Source organism: Coregonus clupeaformis, chromosome 19 (assembly GCF_020615455.1).
Source record: "Coregonus clupeaformis isolate EN_2021a chromosome 19, ASM2061545v1, whole genome shotgun sequence".
Lineage (NCBI taxonomy): Eukaryota > Metazoa > Chordata > Actinopteri > Salmoniformes > Salmonidae > Coregonus > Coregonus clupeaformis.
The window spans coordinates 39,264,086-39,286,265 of NC_059210.1; the positions used below are offsets into that span (position 1 = coordinate 39,264,086).

Here is a 22,180-nt window from a genome sequence, read left to right on the forward strand (position 1 = left end):
AATGCAATTAATGTTGCTACCAGGGAGAGAGAGTGCTCATGACAATAGTAGTGTGCTGCTGAGTCTAGTCACAGATGGAATATCACATAATCACTTATGATCTTCAACATATATGTTATTTGTTTGCTTATTGGTGCTGCCTGCATTGCTTTTTATTTTGTTTGTCCATTCCTTCACAGCTGATAATTCCTGGTAGTGGTTGCTCATATATTGTTGCTCATATAATGTAACTATACTGTGAAGTTCCATCCATAAAGTTCAGATGGGGGTAAACATTGATATGGGGGTGAACTCACACGACATGCTATTTCTACAAAACTATAATAAGCCTGCCTTCAAATATATGAACTCAAAGAGCTTGACATAGAGAGAGAGACAGAAAATGATTCATGTCTCCAACAACAACCCCCTATATAGCAGAGTTCACCCATAGTGCACTGCAGCAGGCCTGTGTTGTATGAATAGACTCACCATTGTGGTGGGGCTCTGCTACAGTAGAGTAGGCCAAGGCCAGGCTGTGAGCGATGTGAGCCCCATCCAGACCCCCAGGGCTCTGACTCAGAGCTATGGCATGAGCCTATCAGAAACCCACATGAAATAAGACAGATCACATATCACACTAAGGCCTGGGAGAACATTACCTAATGACAGGTCTCAGAGGCATTCTAACTGCCCTCAGCTCATCTTAAGATAGTCATATAGTCTGAGTAATATAGTCAGTTTGTGTATAATGTTAATACAGTCATTCATATAGTTAGTATGTGTGTAATGTTAATACAGTCATTCATATAGTCATGTTGTGTGTTGCTGTTTTGTGCCTGTATCCAGGTCTCATGTGTCCCTTACCTTAGAGAGGTGCTCTATGGCTCTGTCGAGGCGGCCTTGGGCCTGTTCGATGGCAGCCATGTCCTTGTAGACGGAGCAGGCCTGACCTGGCCTCGCCCAGTCCTCCAGCAGCTGCAGACTACTCTCACACTGACCCAGGGCCTCCTCTGACCTGCCCTGCCGCTGGTACACCCTGCAGGAGAGAGGTAGGGAAGGAGGGAGAGATGGATGGGGCATATAGAGAGAGAGAGTACTCTGAGTAAACCTGTACAACGAGGACTCTGAGTCAGCCAATGTCAACCTATACAAGTCTGGATCCCACAAAAGACCTGTCAATCTCCCTCGGCCTGGGGCTCCATGCAAGATCTCACCTCGTGGAGTTGCAATGATCATGAGAACGGTGAGGAATCAGCCCAGAACTACACGGGGGGATCTTGTCAATGATCTCAAGGCAGCTGGGACCATAGTCACCAAGAAAACAATTAGTAACACACTACGCCGTGAAGGACTGAAATCCTGCAGTGCCCGCAAGGTCCCCCTGCTCAAGAAAGCACATATACATGCCCGTCTGAAGTTTGCCAATGAACATCTGAATGATTCAGAGGAGAACTGGGTGAAAGTGTTGTTGTCAGATGAGACCAAAATCGAGCTCTTTGGCATCAACTCAACTCGCCGTGTTTGGAGGAGGAGGAATGCTGCCTATGACCCCAAGAACACCATCCCCACCGTCAAACATGGAGGTGGAAACATTTTCCTTTGGGGGTGTTTTTCTGCTAAGGGTACAGGACAACTTCACCGCATCAAAGGGACGATGGACGGGGCCATGTACCGTCAAATCTTGGGTGAGAACCTCCTTCCCTCAGCCAGGGCATTGAAAATGGGTCGTGGATGGGTATTCCAGCATGACAATGACCCAAAACACACGGCCAAGGCAACAAAGGAGTGGCTCAAGAAGAAGCACATTAAGGTCCTGGAGTGGCCTAGCCAGTCTCCAGACCTTAATCCCATAGAAAATCTGTGGAGGGAGCTGAAGGTTCGAGTTGCCAAACGTCAGCCTCGAAACCTTAATGACTTGGAGAAGATCTGCAAAGAGGAGTGGGACAAAATCCCTCCTGAGATGTGTGCAAACCTGGTGGCCAACTACAAGAAACGTCTGACCTCTGTGATTGCCAACAAAGGTTTTGCCACCAAGTACTAAGTCATGTTTTGCAGAGGGGTCAAATACTTATTTCCTTCATTAAAATGCAAATCAATTTATAACATTTTTGACATGCGTTTTTCTGATTTTTTTGTTGTTATTCTGTCTCTCACTGTTTAAATAAACCTACTATTAAAATGATAGACTGATCATTTCTTTGTCAGTGGGCAAACGTACAAAATCAGCAGGGGATCAAATACTTTTTTCCCTCACTGTATACAAGGCAGCAGTGCCCACCTTCGCCAGGACGCTAAACGACATCGCCCTCAACCGCAGCTCAACACCTCACACAGGAGCAACAGATCAACAGACACCCCACCCAGACCAGCGAGACACAAAGCCTTCACTATCTCATCCTGGAATATCCAAGGCCTGAGGTGATCTGCCTTTGGCCGAAAGAGCAGGAACCTGGACTTCACCAAAGAAATCAGATATACAGACATTGTCATCCTACAAGAAACATGGTATAGAGGAGATGGACCCACTGGTTGCCCTCTAGGTTACAGAGAGCTGGTAGTCCCATCCACCTAACTACCAGGTGTGAAACAGGGAAGGGACTCAGGGGGTATGCTAATTTGGTATAGAGCAGACCTAACTCACTCTATTCAATTAATCAAAACAGGAACATTTTTAATTTGGCTAGAAATTCAAAAGAAAATTATCTCAACAGAGAAAAATGTCCTCCAGTGTGCTACCTATATCCCCCCACTAGAATCCCCATACTTTAATGAAGACAGCTTCTCCATCCTGGAGGGGGAAATCAATCATTTCCAGGACCAGGGACCTGTACTAGTCTGTGGCGACCTAAATGCCAGAACTGGACAAGAACCTAAGACCCTCAGCACACAGGGGTCAAACACCTACCTGTAGGTGACAGCATTCCCTCCCCCATATGCCCCCCTAGGCACAACTACGACAACATAACCAACAAAAATGCAGCTCTGTCGCATGCTGGGTATATACATAGTCAATGGTAGGCTTCGAGGGGACTCCTATGGTAGGTACACCTATAGCTCATCTCTTGGCAGTAGTACTGTTGTCTACTTTATCACTGACCTCACCCCAGAGTCTCTCAGTGTTCACAGTCAGCCCACTGACACCCCTATCAGATCAAAGCAAAATCACTGTCTACTTGAACAGAGCAATACTCAATCATGAGGCATCAAAGCCAAAGGAACTGAATAATATTAAGAAATGCTATAGATGGGAGGAAAGTAGTGTGGAAGCCTACCAACAAACAATTAGGCAACAACAAATTCAATCCCTTTTAGACAACTTCCTGGACAAAACATTTCACTGTAATAGTGAATGTGTAAACTTGGCAGTAGAAAACCTAAACAGTATATTTGGCCTCTCAGCTTCCCTATCAAATCTAAAAATGTAAAACAGAAAACCTAAGAAAATTAACAACAATGACAAATGGTTTGATGAAGAATGCAAAAACCTAAGAAAGAAATTGAGAAATCTATCCAACAAAAACATAGAGACCCAGAAAACCTGAGCCTACGCTTCACTATGGTGAATCACCAAAACAATACAGAAATACACTTACGGAAAAAGAAGGAACAGCACGTCAGAAATCAGCTCAATGTAACTGAAGAATCCATAGACTCTAACCACTTCTGGGAAAATTGGAAAACACTAAACAAACAACAACACGAAGAGTTATCCATCCAAAACTGAGATGTATGGATAAACCACTTCTCCAATCTTTTTGGCCCTATAACAAAGAACAAACAGCAAAAACATATACATGATCAAGTACAAATCTTAGAATCAACTATTAAAGGCTACCAGAACCCACTGCATTATCCAATTACATTGAATGAACTACAGGACAAAATACAAACCCAAAAAGGCCTGTGGTGTTGATGGTATCCTCAATGAAATTATAAAATATACAGACCACAAATTCCAATTGGCTATACTTAAACTCTTTAACATAATCCTTAGCTCTGGAATCTTCCCCAATATTTGGAACCAAGGACTGATCACCCCAATCCACAAAAGTGGAGACAAATTTGACCCCAATAACTACCGTGGGATATGCGTCAACAGCAACCTTGGGAAGATCCTCTGCATTATCATTAATAGCAGACTCGTACATTTCCTCAGTGAAAACAATGTACTGAGCAAATGTCAATTGGCTTTTTACCAAATTACCGTACGACAGACCACGTATTCACCCTGCACACCCTAATTGACAAAGAAACAAACCAAAACAAAGGCAAAGTCTTCTCATGCTTTGTTGATTTCAAAAAAGCTTTTGACTCAATTTGGCATGAGGGTCTGCAATACAAATTGATGGAAAGTGGTGTTGGGGGAAAGACATACAACATTATAAAATCTATATACACAAACAAGTGTGCGGTTAAAATTGGCAAACAACACACACACTTCTTTCCACAGGGCTGTGGAGTGAGACAGGGATGCAGCTTAAGCCCCACCCTCTTCAACATATACAGTTGAAGTCTGAAGTTTACATACACCTTAGCTAAATTTAAACTCAGTTTTTCACAATTCCTGACATTTAATCCTAGTAAAAATCCGCTGACTTAGGTTATTTAGGATCACCACTTTATTTTAAGAATGTGAAATGTCAGAATAATATTAGAGAGAATGATTTATTTCAGCTTTTATTTCTTTTATCACATTCCCAGTGGGTCAGAAGTTTACATACACTCAATTAGTATTTGGTAGCATTGCCTTTAAATTGTTTAACTTGGGTCAAATGTTTATTTTGTACCTGTTTCCTCCAGCATCTTCACAAGGTCCTTTGCTGTTGTTCTGGGATTGATTTGCACTTTTCGCACCAAAGTACGTTCATCTCTAGGAGACAGAACGTGTCTCCTTCCTGAGCGGTATGACGGCTGCGTGGTCCCATGGTGTTTATACTTGTGTACTATTGTTTGTACAGATGAACATGGTACCTTCAGGCGTTTGGAAATTACTCCCAAGGATGAACCAGACTTGTGGAGGTCTACAATCTTTTCTGAGGTCTTGGCTGATTTCTTTTGATTTTCCCATGATGTCAAGCAAAGAGGCACTGAGTTTTCTGGAATTTTCCAAGCTGTTTAAAGGCACAGTCAACTTAGTGTATGTAAACTTCTGACACACTGGAATTGTGATACAGTGAATTATAAGTGAAATAATCTGTCTGTAAACAATTGTTGGAAAAAGTACTTGTGTCATGCCCAAAGTAGATGTCCTAACCGACTTGCCAAAACTATAGTTTGTTAACAAGACATTTGTGGAGTGGTTGAAAAATGAGTTTTAATGACTCCGACCTAAGTGTATGTAAACTTCCGACTTCAACTGTATATCAACGAATTGGCGAGGGCACTAGAACAGTCTGCAGCACCCGGCATCACCCTACTAGAATCTGAAGTCAAATGTCTACTGCTTGCTGATGATCTGGTGCTTCTGTCCCCAACCAAGGAGGGCCTACAGAACTACCTAGATCTTCTGCACAGATTCTGTCAGACTTGGGCCCTAACAGTAAATCTCAGTAAGACAAAAATAATGGTTTTCCAAAAAAGGTCCAGTTTCCAGGACCACAAATACAAATTCTATCTAGACACAGTTGCCCTAGAGCACACAAAACGGCCTAAACATCAGCGCCACAGGTAACTTCTACAAAGCTGTAAACGATCTGAGAGACAAGGCAAGAAGGGCCTTCTATGCCATCAAAAGGAACATAGAATTCGACATACCAATTAGGATCTGGCAAAAAATACTTGAATCAGTTATAGAACCCATTGCCCTTTATGGTTGTGAGGTCTGGGGTCTGCTCACCAACCAAGAATTCACAAAATGGGACAAACACCAAATTGAGACTCTGCATGCATAATTTTGCAAAAACATCCTCCATGTACAACGTAAAACACCAAATAATGCATGCAGAGCAAAATTAGGCCGATACCCGCTAATTATCAAAATCCAGAAAAGAGCTATTAAATTCTACAGCGACCTAAAAGGAAGCGATTCCCAAACCTTCCATAACAAAGCCATCACCTACAGAGAGATTAACCTGGAGAAGAGTCCCCTAAGCAAGCTGGTCCTGGGGCTCTGTTCACAAACACAAACAGACCCCACAGAGACCCAGGACAGCAACACAATTAGACCCAACCAAATCATGAGAAAACAAAAAGATAATTACTTGACACATTGGAAGTAATTTACAAAACAATTGAGCAAACTAGAATGCTATTTGGCCCTAAACAGAGAGTACACAGTGGCAGAATACCTGACCACTGTGACTGAACCAAACTTAAGGAAAGCTTTGACTATGTACAGACTCAGTGAGCATAGCCTTGCTATTGAGAAAGGCAGACCTGGCTCTCAAGAGAAGACAGTATTTGTGTACACTGCCCACAAAATGTGGTGGAAACTGAGCTGCACTTCCTAACCTCCTGCCAAATGTATGACCATATTAGAGACACATATTTCCCTCAGATTACACAGACCCACAAAGAATTAGAAAATAAACCCAATTTTGATAAACTCCCATATCTATTGGGTGAAATACCACAGTGCGCCATCACAGCAGCCAGATTTGTGACCTGTTGCCACAAGAAAAGGGCAACCAGTGAAGAACAAACACCATTGTAAATCCAACCCATATTTATGTTTCTTTATTTTCCCTTTTGTACTTGAACTATTTGCACATATTATGACATTTGAAATGTCTTTATTCTTTTGGAACTTTTGTAAGTGTAATGTTTACTGTTCATTTTTTTATTGTTCATTTCACTTTTGGTTATTATCTATTTTACTTGCTTTGGCAATGTAAACATATGTTTCCCATGCCAATAAAGCCCTTAAATTGAGAGAGAGAGAGAGAGAGAGAGAGAGAGAGAGAGAGAGAGAGAGAGAGAGAGAGAGAGAGAGAGAGAGAGAGAGAGAGAGAGAGAGAGAGAGAGAGAGAGAGAGAAAGATAAAGAGAGTAAAGCAAAGCATTAGCGGTCTGGCTCTTTCTGTAGGCATGTTGCAGTGTTGAAAGCTTGGCCCAGTGTGTTGGTCAGAGCTGCTACCTGGTGCTGTTCCAAGCGTGGGGCCTGAGGAGGAACATCAAGCTAGGCCTGGCTGCCTCTGATGTCAGGGGCAGTGATTGCAGACTATAATAGGAGATTCCTACACAAAGAACTGTTTACTCCATCTCTAGCTGTGTCCTTTCAGAAGGTCTCTAATGGTCTCTCCTCTGGGAAGACTGAGGAGTGTGTTGCTCTCAGAGCCATATTATAAATAACGACTTACTGACACTGCCTAACAAGTCCAGCACTTCGCTGAGCAACCACACAAGAGCTCCACACCAGGATGTCTAAATTAGGTTTGTCCTGGTAGTCACAATACAGTGGAGCTCCATCTGCACCAGTAAAAAATGCAGCCAGTCCCTTACATAGGCTGTGAATGTGAACAGATATCTGATGAGACAGCACTAAAATTGTCAAATCAACCCTGTTCTAAGACACTGTTGTAAAAACATGTATATTTGCTGTTGATATGAGGCAGCACGTAGGTAGTTAATAATGTGCCCCTCCAAGGACACAATACCAACTCTGGATCTCTGTACAATAGGCCTTTAGTCTGTGGTCTAACACCCTCAGTCACCACATAGGGTGGTGGGTGAGGGGCTACAGCACAGCAGAGACTTGCATCATCCTCAGCAAGGACACTAGTCAGACTCAATCCATCTACATTTACATTTACATTTTAGACTTTAGTCATTTAGCAGATGCTCTTATCCAGAATGACTTACAGTTAGTAAGTGCATACATTTTTTCATACTGGCCCCCCATGAGAATCAAACCCACAACCCTGGTGTTGCAATCGCCATGCTCTACCAACTGAGCTACACAGGGCCTGCTAACAGCCTCAACTCCCCACAGGATTCAGACACTCTAATAGAGCTGTCCGTAGGTGGCCTTCCTCAGAGGGAATCCTGCTTGCATCAATACCACGGTACAGGACTACTACTGCAGCAGGAAAACACCCCATCGTTAATAAATCCCTCTACATGAACATTGCACAGTAAAGCAGATGATTTGTGCTGACAGTAATTTTCTATTATTTACCCCATAAATACTAGTATAGTATAAATTACTACAAATCAAACATCAGTGTGTACAGTTAGTGCAGTGAAATGGTTGTGGTGGAGGGTAACACTAAATTCATATCTCTGAGATTTCCCATCAATCCCTGATTATCAAAACAAGGCTTGATGGGGGCTGGCCTGCATGGGAATGGGACTGCTTCAACCTTCGTGTATCAGAAATTCCAGAGAACAGCACAGCCTTTTAGGGCAGCTGGGATGGCTGGCTGCAGCAGCAGCAGCTCTGTGTGCCCATTGCCCAGGCCAGCGTACTGCCTTCCTGCCCACATAGACAGACCTGTGGACAATGCCACTGTATCCCCTCATTCACCAGCTGATGCCACCCTCCAAAGCTTCCTGTTCCTGGCACAGGAGGCAGTATGTCATCTGCAGCTGAAATCTAATTCACTGTCCACAGAGCGGAGCAATAATGTAATTAGTGATTTTTACATGAACTGCCAAGCAGCCCACGCGGCCCTCCGTTTAGTAATGCTTACCAGACCAATACTGACGTAAGTGGGGGCCTCGAAGGTTTGCTCTTTACACAGGGAAAATTATACAGTGTTCACAAAGCCTATTGAGGTGGAAATATACAGCAAAATGAATACACACCCCGGTAATGGCTGAAATGGGCTCAATGGAATACAGTACATTGTCCTACCGTTTAATCTATACGATTCGTCAGGGATTTAACACACCCTCTCGACACTTGATGGGTGTAAATTTTTTGTGGAATTAAAAAAAGTTATAATTTAATACAATTTAAATGTTTACAAATTAGATGCACTGAAATGAAAGCAACTTGCGAAAATGAACACTCGGATTCACAAGGCCGCAGGGCCAGACGGATTACCAGGACGTGTACTCCGAGCATGTGCTGACCAACTGGCAAGTGTCTTCACTGACATTTTCAACATGTCCCTGACTGAGTCTGTAATACCAACATGTTTCAAGCAGACCACCATAGTCCCCGTGCCCAAGAACTCTAAGATAACCTGCCTAAATGACTACCGACCCGTGGCACTGACGTCTGTAGCCATGAAGTGCTTTGAAAGACTGGTCATGGCTCACATCAACAGCATAATCCCAGAAACCCTAGACCCACTCCAATTTGCATACCGCCCCAACAGATCCACAGATGATGCAATCTCTATCGCACTCCACACTGCCCTTTCCCACCTGGACAAGAGGAACACCTACGTGAGAATGCTATTCATTGACTACAGCTCAGCATTCAACACCATAGTGCCCTCAAAGCTCATCACTAAGCTAAGGATCCTGGGACTAAACACCTCCCTCTGCAACTGGATCCTGGACTTCCTGACGGGCCGCCCCCAGGTGGTAAGGGTAGGTAACAACACATCTGCCACACTGATCCTCAACACGGGGCCCCTCAGGGGTGCGTGCTCAGTCCCCTCCTGTACTCTCTGTTCACCCATGACTGCATGGCCAGGCACGACTCCAACACCATCATTAAGTTTGCCGACGACACAACAGTGGTAGGCCTGATCACCGACAACGATGAGACAGCCTATAGGGGAGGAGGTCAGAGATCTGGCCGTGTGGTGCCAGGACAACAACCTCTCCCTCAACGTGACCAAGACAAAGGAGATGATTGTGGACTACAGGAAAAAAAAGAGGACTGAGCACGCCCCCATTCTCATCGAGCGGGGCTGTAGTGGAACAGGTTGAGAGCTTCAAGTTCCTTGGTGTCCACATCACCAACGAACTATCATGGTCCAAACACACCAAGACAGTCGTGAAGAGGGCACGACAAAGCCTATTCCCCCTCAGGAGACTAAAAGATTTGGCATGGGTCCTCAGATCCTCAAAAAATTCTACAGCTGCACCATCGAGAGCATCCTGACTGGTTGCATCACCGCCTGGTATGGCAACTGCTTGGCCTCTGACCGCAAGGCACTACAGAGGGGTAGTGCGTACGGCCCAGTACATCACAGGGGCAAAGCTCCCTGCCATCCAGGACCTCTATACCAGGCGGTGTCAGAGGAAGGCCCTCAAAATTGTCAAAGACTCCAGTCACCCTAGTCATAGACTGTTCTCTCTGCTACCGCACGGCAAGCGGTACCGGAGTGCCAAGTCTAGGTCCAAAAGACTTCTCAACAGCTTCTACCCCCAAGCCATAAGACTCCTGAACAGCTAATCATGGCTACCCGGACTATTTGCAGTGCCCCCCACCCCATACTTTTTACGCTGCTGCTACTCTGTTAAGTATTTATGCATAGTCACTTTAACTCTACCCACATGTACATATTACCTCAACTACCTCAACTAGCCGGTGCCCCCGCACATTGACTATGCAACGGTACCCCCCTGTATATATAGCCTCCCTACTGTCACTTTATTCTATTGTATATATAGCCTCCCTACTGTCACTTTATTTTTACTTCTGCTCTTTTTTCTCAACACTTTTTTGTTGTTGTTTTATTCTTACTTTTTTTGTTTAAAATAAATGCACTGTTGGTTAAGGGCTGTAAGTAAGCATTTCACTGTAATGTCTGCACCTGTTGTATTCGGCGCATGTGACCAATAAAATTTGATTTGATTTGATTTGATTAAAGTGAGATTATGTCTGATCTCGCTAACAATGTAAAGTATGTTTAGATAGGTGTAATATAGAGCCAAGCGTGTTGATTTATAATCTGAGGGTATCCTGCTATTGACACACTTGTTGAATTATGCAAGACAGCGCGACAACAACAGTTATTAATGAGGCAGTCTAGACAGCGCAGGTGAGCGCAGGTAGGGTAGACAGAGCAAGTGTTTGGTGGTTGCAGCCCTGTTCCACCCCTTTATGTTAATTTATTTGAGTATTTTCATTCATTGTCCGACTGTTGCATTTATTAGAATTGTTTTCAAAACATTTTAACAATTTCGATGACCTTTGCTAACGTCAACAATAACTTAGTAAAGGTGGCAAAATAAACTCTATAATACAGTGACAATGATCGGTAATTCATATTGTGCCCATCAACACTTGCACCTTGCATATACTGTACCTCTACAATGAGTTAACTGGAAAATCTCCAACTAGACCTGAAACTGTGTGAAAGCTTATTTCATTGTTCCAGGCTTTTGTGGGGACATTCACACTGGTCACAACATTACAGTCATGTTGACTAGGGTGCTATAGAAGCCGGCCAAGCTCAGTCATCCTCCAACAAAAGAGCTTTAGCAAGCTTACACATCAGCGAGCGTCCGCACATTTTTCCAATTTCACAAATTGCGTAAACAAACCGTCAGTCATAAAAACTTAAAAGGATGACCTCACCCCCAAATACTTTTTACCTCAGCTCCCTTCAAGTTGAAACACAACTCTAATGCTACTAATATTCCAAACTGAATACCTGGGTATATCGGTACCACATTTGCCACAGCCATGTCTTGTAATCAATATTGACTTGTACAGCAAATATTGTGTATTCATTAATTACTCAAATGATGTTTGGACAAATCCATAACAGTGAAGTTAATACATCTCCCAGACAGGGCTATCAGATGTTCATGCAGTTGTTGTGTTTGTGCTGAATGTATCCAAACTGATCCCTCAACCCTTTTATATTTCCCTGAGCCAATGTCTCCTGTGAGATCTCCCAAACCCTATCAATACCATGCTGGTTGTAACAACACATCTACTTAAGTGTGGAAGGGTAGGAAGGTATCAATATACTGTAGCAAAAACAGTGTTACCCTACAACTGAACAAAATGATCAATGCCGTTTTGTGTAAAAAGCCTCCTCAGTACACAATGATTAGCTCTTACAGCCAGAGCAGTGAAGGGAATCATGAAATATTCATGCAGGGCTGGGGATATGTTGTCCTCCCTGCCCCTACTCCACAGCTCCAGCAGACACTGATCGAGTGGGAAGTGCAGTAACCCCAGTAACAGCTGGTCTGCAGCTGCGCACACTCACACCCCATGGGCTTGACAACAGGCCTGGGAGAACAGCTTGATGTTTACATCTAAAAAAGCAACTTTGAAGGTACTTTAGGCACTTCTACTGTGAGGACCAGGTTTTAAGACAATTCAGAAACTTTCCATGACACTACTGGCCTAAACTAGAGCAGAAAATACCACATTGTTTGAGCAAAATGAACCATTAAAACGTATCTCAATAGATGGATTTGCTCAGTGAACATGTTAGACATTGTCTCCATCTTGTGGCCAAAACCTAATGTTGTCTTCTCAGTGGATATACTCAGATCAACAGTATTAATAGTAGTCTGTTATTGTGACTTCAAGGTAACAGGTTGTATGTTGACATCTGAACATATAGGTATATTTGATACAACAGTCTTATCTGAATCTACAATGACACTTCACTTGAACATTAACTTGGTTTTGCTTGAGATGTGTATGAATAAAAAATAAAATAAAATATATATATATGCACTCACTAACTGTAAGTCGCTCTGGATAAGAGCGTCTGCTAAATGACTAAAATGTAAAATGTAAATGTGCCAAGGTATTCAGACTTCAACCTGAATATGATACTGCAGGAGGAGTCTGGGGAAATAAATAGAGTAGCATAGCATGTGATACCTAAAGAGGAGTCCAGTAAATATACAATTGCTCTCTGCTGTCACAGCGGAACATTGTAGTAAAGGCCAGATTGGTCAGATAGACACAATGCTCCAAATAATTTACTTTTGAAAGTGATTTGACACAAAATATTTATGCAGATCAGTTTTGTTTTCGCTCTATAATACCTGGACAGAGATGTGGATATCTCAAACTCAGTCTCCATTTTCTCCTCCTGGCTGATGCCTCCTAGCTGATGAAGTTCTACCACAATCCTCTCTGCTTTTCGATGATTAGACTCTGCTTCCTCAAGAGTTGGGATGGTTAAAGAGTATTGCATAGTCAACATTAAAGCAGTACTACACTAATTTAACCTTGGACATTTAACCATTCAGTTGTTTGAATTCACATTTAGACAATCATTCTCCTAATGTTTTTGGGGCTTTCATTACAAATATCTAATCATTCTCCTAATGTTTATCCTAATGCTCAGGCCTATTTCCTTGAGCCAGAGCTTTATCCAGACAGATTACCAGATCATGTACTGACCAGCTGGCAAGTGTCTTCACTGACATTTTCAACCTCTCACTGACCCAGTCTGTAATACCTACATGTTTCAAGCAGACCACCATAGTCCCCGTGCCCAAGAACGCCAAGGTAACCTGTCTAAATGACTACCGCCCCGTAGCACTCACATCTATAGCCATGAAATGCTTTGAAAGGCTGATTATGGCTCACATCAACACCATCATCACAGAAACTCTGGCCCACTTCAATTCGCATACCGGACCAACAGATCCACAGATGATGCAATCTCTATTGCACTCCACACTGCCCTTTCCCACCTGGACAAGAGGAACACCTACGTGAGAATGCTATTCATTGACTACAGCTCAGCGTTCAACACCATAGTGCCCTCCATGTTCATTACTAAGCTAAGGACCCTGGGACTGAACACATCCCTCTGCAACTGGATCCTGGACTTCCTGACGGGCCACCCCCAGGTGGTGAGGGTAGTTAACAACACATCCGCAACGCTGACCCTCAACACTGGGGCCCCTCAGGGATGCGTGCTCAGTCCCCTCCTGTACTCCCTGTTCACCCACAACTGCGTGGCCGCGCACGAGTCCAACACCATCATTAGCGGTACAGCGGTAGGCCTGATCACCCACAATGATGAGACAGCCTATAGGGAGGAGGTCAGAGACCTGGCAGTTTGGTGCCAGGACAAAAACCTCTCCCTCAACGTGGGCAAGACAAAGGAGCTTATCGTGGACTACTGGAAACGGAGGTCCGAACACGCCCCCATTCACATTGACGAGGCTGTAGTGGAACGGGTCGAGAGCTTCAAGTTCTTTGGTGTCTACATCACTAAGGACCTATTATGGTCCAAACACACTAACACAGTCGTGAAGAGGGCACGACAACACCTCTTCCCCCTCAGGAGGCTGAAAAGATTTGGCATGGGCCCTCAGATCCTCAAAAAGTTCTACAGCTTTACCATTGAGAACATCTTGACTGGCTGCATTACATCTTGGTATGGCAACTGCTCGGCATCCAACCACAAGGCGCTACAGAGGGTAGTGCGTATGTCCCAGTACATCACTGGGGCCGAACTCCCTGCCATCCAGGACCACTATACCAGGCGGTGTCAGAGGAAGGCCCTAAAAACTGTCAAAGACTCCAGCCACCCAAGTCATAGACTGTTCTCTCTGGTACCGCATGGCAAGCAGTACCGGAGCGCCAAGTCTGGGACCAAAAGGCTCCTGAACAGCCTCTACCCCCAAGCCATAGGACTGCTGAACAGTTAATCGAATGTCTATCCGGACAATTTACATTAACCCCCTTTATTATTTATTTTTGTATCTTTATTTTTCTGCACTGACTCTCTTGCACTGGCTCTACCCACATACTCACACATACTACACTGACACTCTAACACACACACACACACACACACATACTAAATACGCTCACACACACAAAACACACACACACATGCATATTGACGCCACACACACACACACACACACACACAAACTTTCACACTCTTCACATACACTGCTGCTACTCTGTTTATTATATATCCTAATTGCCTAGTCACTTTTACCCTCACCCACATGTACATACTGTATTTTCTCAATTACCTCAACTACCTCGTACCCCTGCACGTTGACTCTGTACTGGTACTCCTTGTATATAGCCTCGTTATTGTTATTGTGTTACTATTTCCTTTTTTATTTATCAAATATTTTTTATACTTTTTAACTCTGCATTGCTGGGAATGGGCTCGTAAGTAGTCATTTAATGGTAAAGTATCGTAAGTTATAAATTGTGGTTGTGCATGCATTGCTGGAAAACTGATGTTGGAAGAAAAAAAAGTATATACCTGTTGTATTCGGCGCATGTGACCAATAAAATTAGATTTATCACAGAAACAACGTGGGTAAAGGATATTTAGCCAGCAGCAGAGAGGCGCGTCCCTGTGTTAGGTATATGTTGAGGAGACAGGTGAGGATGTGGACCCTGTCTTCCCGGCTGGTGGAGCTGGGGGTGCAGAAGGGGAGCAGGTCACTGGCTCTGGCTGAGTGCTCCTGGGCCTGCACTGCCCAGCCTGGGGGAATCAGAGACAACACACCGGTCATTCCAAGATTTGGTAAGGTATTAATATATACAATATTAACCGTTATAAACTCTTTATAAATGGTACCTCATTGTCAAGGCTAATGACAACATAATTCACCTTTAAACTGTAGGTATGCTTTAGCCAGTCTGACATGGGCTTGGGCTAGTTTCAGGTGCCCATCTCCGTACACCAGTCTTGTAAGAGCCACACAGCGGACAACGTCCTGGATACAAGCATCAAACTGTCCGGACAAACATTTCATTATTGTTGACGTACAGGACCAACAAGGTGCAGTACTGAAAAAAGCCTTTATGCTGAGTGGTACTGTACATGCATTATACCTTTGATAAGAGAATGATACAATTCCTGAACTTGACAGTGACTATGACATCTACAGAAGGTTAAGACCACGTTCACACACTTTGCAGGTATCTCTGGTTATAGTACTATCCACCTCACCCCATTGCATGCAGGTGTCAGTATGGAAAGCAACTGAAAACCTTTATAGTCCTACCTGTTGAGTGTCTGCAAAGGCTTGGGCCCTGCTGTCATACTGTGTAAGTTTTTCCTCAGGAGTCATCATCATAGACTCTCCCATGTCATCCATTCCTCTCTGAGAGACACTTGCCAATCCTTTATCACTATGAGGAAATTCCCCTGAGTTGCCACTAATGCTTCTGGTGCTTTCAAATGATCTGCATGGGTATCACAATCATCATCATCATCATCAGCAGCAGCAGCACCAGCAGCATCATTCTAATAATAGACATGCACAATTCACATTGACTCTAAGGCGCAGAATTGATCTCTTCGAAAGGAAAGTATTTTTTTCCAACATCAGTTTTACAGCAATGCATGCACAACCACAATTTATAACTTACGATTCTTCACCTTCAACTAATCCAAGTCCTGGTTTGGAGCGTGTGTTTGTCATTGGATAATTATAATTCATTTTAATGTAAAAAGAGAAACCTTTTGCAGAATAATTTCATGCCATGTTTGTTTCTTTTTTACATCCGTTGTCGTGGATACGGCAGTGAGAGTGATGAGCAAAGGTTCATCATAAATCGATGCGCGACATTTTATTTTTTATTTTGTTGGTTGTATTCATCATACAACCACAAACAGTTAGCTCGGTTTGATTATACAAGCAAGCATCCACTAATATAAAACTTAAAAATCAAAAAGAGCTAAATGTAACTGCCTGATCAAATGTCACGTGACCTCCGAAGAGCGAGCAGAACAGGAGTGCATTCAAGACCGACAATGTTCCACAGCACCCTAACAACTCTATGCAGGTGCAAATATTTGTGTAGACATATTATTGTTTTATGTCAAATCATGCTTAGTTTTTAGCTATAATTATGAAGGAAAAAAATAATAAAAATAAATGATTTATGTGATATAACGCCTACTTCTCAGACCCAGGTGTGTCTGACAACAGCTGATAAGGTGGCAGGCTGTAGCTAAAAATAACAATTTATGGGGAACATGCATGTAGTCTAGCTTTTTAGGCTATTGCTGCATTTTGACTAAATAATTAGCCTACCCTTATTTTGTGTATTTTGCTACCGGTGGTGATAGTGATTGTTTGTCGGGACTGATGGTTTCTATGGTATTATGGTTAAATTAAGTAGGCCTACAGCTAAGGACAGAAGTGACTTTACATAGCTAGCAGGTGAGGAGAACAAACGCAACAGGTTAGGATAATTAGGTTAGGAGAATTAGGTAACGGTTAGGGTTTAACTAAAACGCTACAGTTGTCAACAACTGTTGTCCCCGACGTGACGACTAGATGGAGCTGTACCCCATCTAGCCACAACAATCTGTCCCAACATACCATCAGTATCATAACACCAGAAACGGCTCCCTGATGAGAAGAGGGCATGGAACGTTCAAGCGTGGAATTTGCATAGTGGCGATTCCGCCGGTGTGCCATTTGTCTGGGTTCTGTAATTGGATGACTCAGGAGGGGTACCCTGTTCCTGGAGTGCAGGAGTTAAATAAAAAATATGAAGTGCCCTCCAGGACCAAATCAAATTGTGGACAACAACAACAACAAAGTCAAGGTATTGGAGTGGCCATCACAAAGCCCTGACCTCAATCCTATAGAACATTTGTGGGCAGAACTGAAAAAGCATGTGGGAGCAAGGAGGCCTACATACCTGACTCAGTTACAACAGCTCTTTCAGGAGGAATGGGCCAAAATCCACCCAACTTATTAAGGCTACCCGAAACATTTGACCCAAGTTAAACAATTTAAAGGCAATGCTGCTAAATACTAATTGAACTTCTGACCCACTGGGAATGTGATGAAAGAAATAAAAGCTGAAATAAATCATTCTCTCTACTATTATTCTGACATTTCACATTCTTAAAATAAAGTGGTGATCCTAACTGACCTAAGACAGGGAATTTTTACGAGGATTAAATGTCAGGAATTGTGAAAAACTGAGTTTAAATGTATTTGGCTAAGGTGTATGTAAACTTCCGACTTCAACTGTACATCCACAGGTACACCTCCAATTACATTTTACATTTTAGTCATTTAGCAGACGCTCTTATCCAGAGCGACTTACAGTTAGTGAGTGCATACATTTTTCATACTGGCCAATTAGCCTATCAGAAGCTTCTAAAGCCATGGCATCATTTTCAGGAATTTTCCAAGCTGTTTAAAGGCACAGTCAACTTAGTGTATGTAAACTTCTGATCCACTGGAATTGTGGTACAGTGAATTATAAGTGAAATAATCTGTCTGTAAACAATTGTTGGAAAAATTACTAGTAGATGTCCTAACCGACTTTCCAAAACTATAGTTTGTTACCAAGAAATTTGTGGAGTGGTTGAAAAACTAGTTTTAATGACTCCAACCTAAGTGAATGTAAACTTCCGACTTCAACTGTACAGTAGGTTCGGTTTGCTCCTAGCATAACTCAGCTAGGCGAAACGACCATCTGTGCTCTCATACTCCTTCACTTGAAAAATGACCTTTACTTGAAAAATTTGATAAAAGAGGCAAAATTACTGTTGTTTGCCCCTCTTGAGCCTTAGCAACAACATGGCCAGAAACACTTCCTCAAAATAGTCATTATTAATCTAAGATAAATCAAGAAATCTGTCATGAATTTTGACGTTTTTGCCGAGTAGTGCATTTTACATCTAGCTAAGATGTTTGGTGCAGTATTTATCAAGTACATTTTTTTTGCATGAAAGCTAGTTGTCTCTCAGTTGAATGACAACAAACACTTCCTGTTCCCACTCCTACTAGTAGTAGTACTGTTGACCAATCACCGACGAAGGGGCAAAGACTTCGGCTACCTAGCTTCGACTTGACTAAAAAAAAAAATATTGTGTGCAAGAACAGCCGACCAAAACCCTGCTAAAGACAAAAACGTGACAAAATGTTGTCATAATATACTGTATGTGCGAACTGTTTAGACTGGGAAGCATACAGTAAGCTTTAGGATAATGTGCCAGGGTGGGTTTTTTATTTTGTGCTGGGGTGCGTTCATAATGTTCACCTGTAGGCCTTGACTGATCCAACATAGTTTGCTTCAAAGTATACTTTTTTATAGTATATACTTTTTGAAGTTTTGCTACCATTTATACAATAAACCGTAAAACTTGTTGTATCCCCATTCATTTCAATGGTGGAATGCAGGCTTCAACATTCTAAACTGAAATGCCACAGAACTTTCAGAATTCAAACTAAAACATAAAAACACATTAAAAGGAAATTGCATTTTCTAGTTATTTGTATTATTGTTTGGGCGCTTGTTAGAGCTTCCAAATGTGGCCAGTGTGCCGATTGTGAAATGTGGCCCTGTGTCGATTATGATATGTGGCCCATGTACCGAATGTGAAATATGGCCTGTGTGCCAATTAGGAAATGTGATCCGTAGCCTATGCCAATTGTCTGACAGAGGGACAAAATACCCCAAACAACCATAAAATATTGGGTTTCAGAAAGACTAATGGTATGGGTTTCAGGCCTCAGGACTCGGAAGATATGGTGTTAACCTACAAATCTACCAAAGTACAGACATGAATGCTGGTCAGCCAATGAGTGGTAAGACCCCACCTTTGATCTACGGTGCAATCCGAGGCAGGCACAGTCCATTCAATGACAAAAAAATAAAATATATATCTTCTCTGTGGGTTGCCACCTTGTCGTGGTAGAGGACCTTGTGAGTCCCAAAGATCCCAAGAGGGGGAGGTTCCAGACTAAGAGTGATCCAAAACAAATTTCCAGAATGGAAAACATTGCCATCAGTTTGTCAAAACCACTCTTACTGCAACACACAGTCCTTTAACGCTTAAGTTATACCCAACGTAAGTACGCAATGCAAAAACTAAGTACCTGGAGCTGAAGAAAAATATAACTGTTTGATGTGCTATGTTGTTGCATCATTCCCATGCTCCACTCCTTAATGTAAAGAACATGTGCTTTTTGGTGCTAGCTCTGAGGACCTCACCTCATGATACAAAAGGTGATGAAATATGGCTATATAGGATATGTCTACTTATTGGGAGGAGCTATCGGAGGACAGGCTCGTTGTAATGGCTGGAATGGAATCAATGGAATGGTACCAAACACATCAAACACATGGAAACAACGTGTTTGACTCTGTTCCATTCCAGCCATTACAATGAGCCTGTCCTCCTATAGCTCCTCCCACCAGCCTCCTGTGGTTAAATCCTTCAATTAAACTGTAGCATTCCTAGTTTCCTTATGTTACCTCCCCTCTGTTTTGAGAACCAACTTTACAATAGGCATATTGTCATAATTGCAGCAATAAATAATATGCTTTCTTATTGTTTAATTCAACAGCTCATAAAATTCCTTATTTGGCGAGGATCTTTAAAGGGCACTAGGGAAGGAGGACATTTCTCCTCTTACTACTCCATTAGTTTCTAATATGGGTGATCTTTATGGGTTTATTGGTTTATAGTCAACTGTCCTGGAGTGTGAGGATATACAGACCACCTTGGTGCGGTCCTACATGGGATGGTATAATCATTTTCCAATGGAGACGTTTAATAAAAGCTTGCTCCAGCCAAGTGGAAATCCAGTTAGAGGAATCCCTATCCATCATCATTACCTAGTGTCTTTGGGTCTGTGTATTTGTCCCTTTTCAATGTGCTATGCCAAATCCCTTATTTTTCTGAAGATGTCAATAAGGGAATATACTTGACTGAATTAAATAACATATTCACTTTATTAGGGTTGCTAGTAGTGAATAATACACACAAAATAGTGCCAAAATATCAGTATTTTGAGTAGGCCTATTAATTAGGTTTTAACACCACTAGAGCTGGGATTTCCAGCTCTGCAATTCAAGAGACTCCTGATAAGTGCACTTCAGATAAGTGCTATAAAGTTTCATTCTGATATCATGTGTTTTAGTGCATGCTGTCACAACAGCCTCAAGCTAGATGTGACCATGCTCTTTTTCTCAATGGCCATGCCTGTAATAATGTACACATGCTGCATGCTATAATCCTGCATTATTCCTTCCCTGATGATGGGGCTGCTGGACCATAGACTGTATTGCACAGCTGGAGAAGTGAAGTTTTCTAATGATCCAATAGATGTCAGTAAAGTACCAGACATCACTTTCACGCTCTGTGGCCTTCTTGAATATGGTGTGTGTTGGTGATACATTGACAATATTTTGAAGGGAGACATTTGTGCTGCTGGTCATATACTGACTGTATTGATTGAAACGTTTATTTTACCTTGGGGGTTGAGTCAATACTTTAAGTATACTTTTTATTTCTAGAAGTTATAAAAATATTATTAAAGATACTAAAGAAGACAAGACAGATTTCACAAATATGCCTGGATGTTCATGAAATTTCTGTACTGGACAAGCCCCTCAAATGTAAACTGTATCAAGTTCTGTCTGAGAATGTCCTGCAGGTTAGATAGGTCAGCAAACGACTGGAGAACCCTCCTGTTGATATACTGCTTCAGCATTATGATCTCTAGGGTGGCATTTTAGAAATATGTTTCAAAATAGAAATCCATGTCCTAATCAGTACTTAAAGAGCAGACATTATGCCAACTGCATGAGAGGTGAGGAAATGTAAATGTACTTTTATAAATATCCATCTAAACATCCATGTCTTAAAACCATGCCAAACTAACAAGAATGTATGTACTTTTATAAATATCCATCTAAACCTCGCTGTCTTAAAACCATGCTAAACTAACAAGAATTGATGTCTCTGTGGCTGCTTTAAGAAATTGGTCTCTAGAGAGAGTTTGTAGGTTAATTTATTCTCTATCAGGTTGGCTGTGCGTGTGTGCTGTCACCAGTTTTAAACCTGCGGCAGTGCTCACCTTGTTTGCAGGACTGCCCAAGATAACTTATAATAGCTCCTTAGGGTGGCTTCTGCCGGTTGACTCTGGCAGTGCATAAGAAAGCAGTTTATTTGTTTGTTTGTCCCGTGAGTTTTTGGCCGGGGTGTCCTGGGTCCTGTTTGGCTTGGGTCCCTGTTGGGCTTCTATTTCTGAAACCCAAGTGGCTCTTAATGAACCTGGCAGGGCTGGCACGGGCCCTCAGCAAACCCAGGCCTGAGCAGACCCTTCTTCTTCTGCCTTGGCAGAAACCCTCCGTTTGCTCTCTCTGGCTTCCTAATTTAGTAACGGCGGGTAAAAATATGCGCTAACGAACAAGGTCTGGTATGTCAGGCTGGCGTCCAGGGGAGAGAGCGAGGGGGAGTAAAGGGGGAGTAAAGGGGGGCGTTGTTTTCACAGCAGGCACCCAGTGACAGAGGAGTGAAGCCACGGCACAGACTTCTCCTACATCTGTGTGTGCTCTGAATTTCTTCCCCCAGCCAAACACTCTCTCCCCTTTACCTTTAAATCCCACTGTTAGTAGTTTACATAAGAAA

The 22,180-nt window shown here is 42.6% G+C and overlaps 1 protein-coding gene across 4 annotated transcripts in view; it reads right to left on the reverse strand.

The window, feature by feature from the left end:
• Positions 1-21,915, reverse strand: part of ttc23 (tetratricopeptide repeat domain 23) — a 38,152-nt gene extending 16,237 nt beyond the window's left edge. Inside the window, exons 1-8 of one of the 4 annotated variants that reach the window (XM_045204951.1) lie at positions 21,627-21,915; positions 15,795-15,975; positions 15,398-15,521; positions 15,112-15,268; positions 12,843-12,968; positions 847-1,018; positions 472-577; positions 50-64 (exon numbers count right to left, since the gene is read on the reverse strand). In XM_045204951.1, coding sequence (XP_045060886.1) covers positions 50-64; positions 472-577; positions 847-1,018; positions 12,843-12,968; positions 15,112-15,268; positions 15,398-15,521; positions 15,795-15,975; positions 21,627-21,703 — 958 coding nt within the window. In that variant the 5' untranslated portion in view covers positions 21,704-21,915. Of the gene's footprint in view, positions 1-49; positions 65-471; positions 578-846; positions 1,019-12,842; positions 12,969-15,111; positions 15,269-15,397; positions 15,522-15,794; positions 16,037-16,161; positions 16,511-21,626 lie in introns of those variants that run through there. The other 3 variants (XM_045204954.1, XM_045204952.1, XM_045204953.1) reach the window with 3 other exon arrangements.
• Between the last annotated feature and the right edge of the window lie 265 nt (positions 21,916-22,180).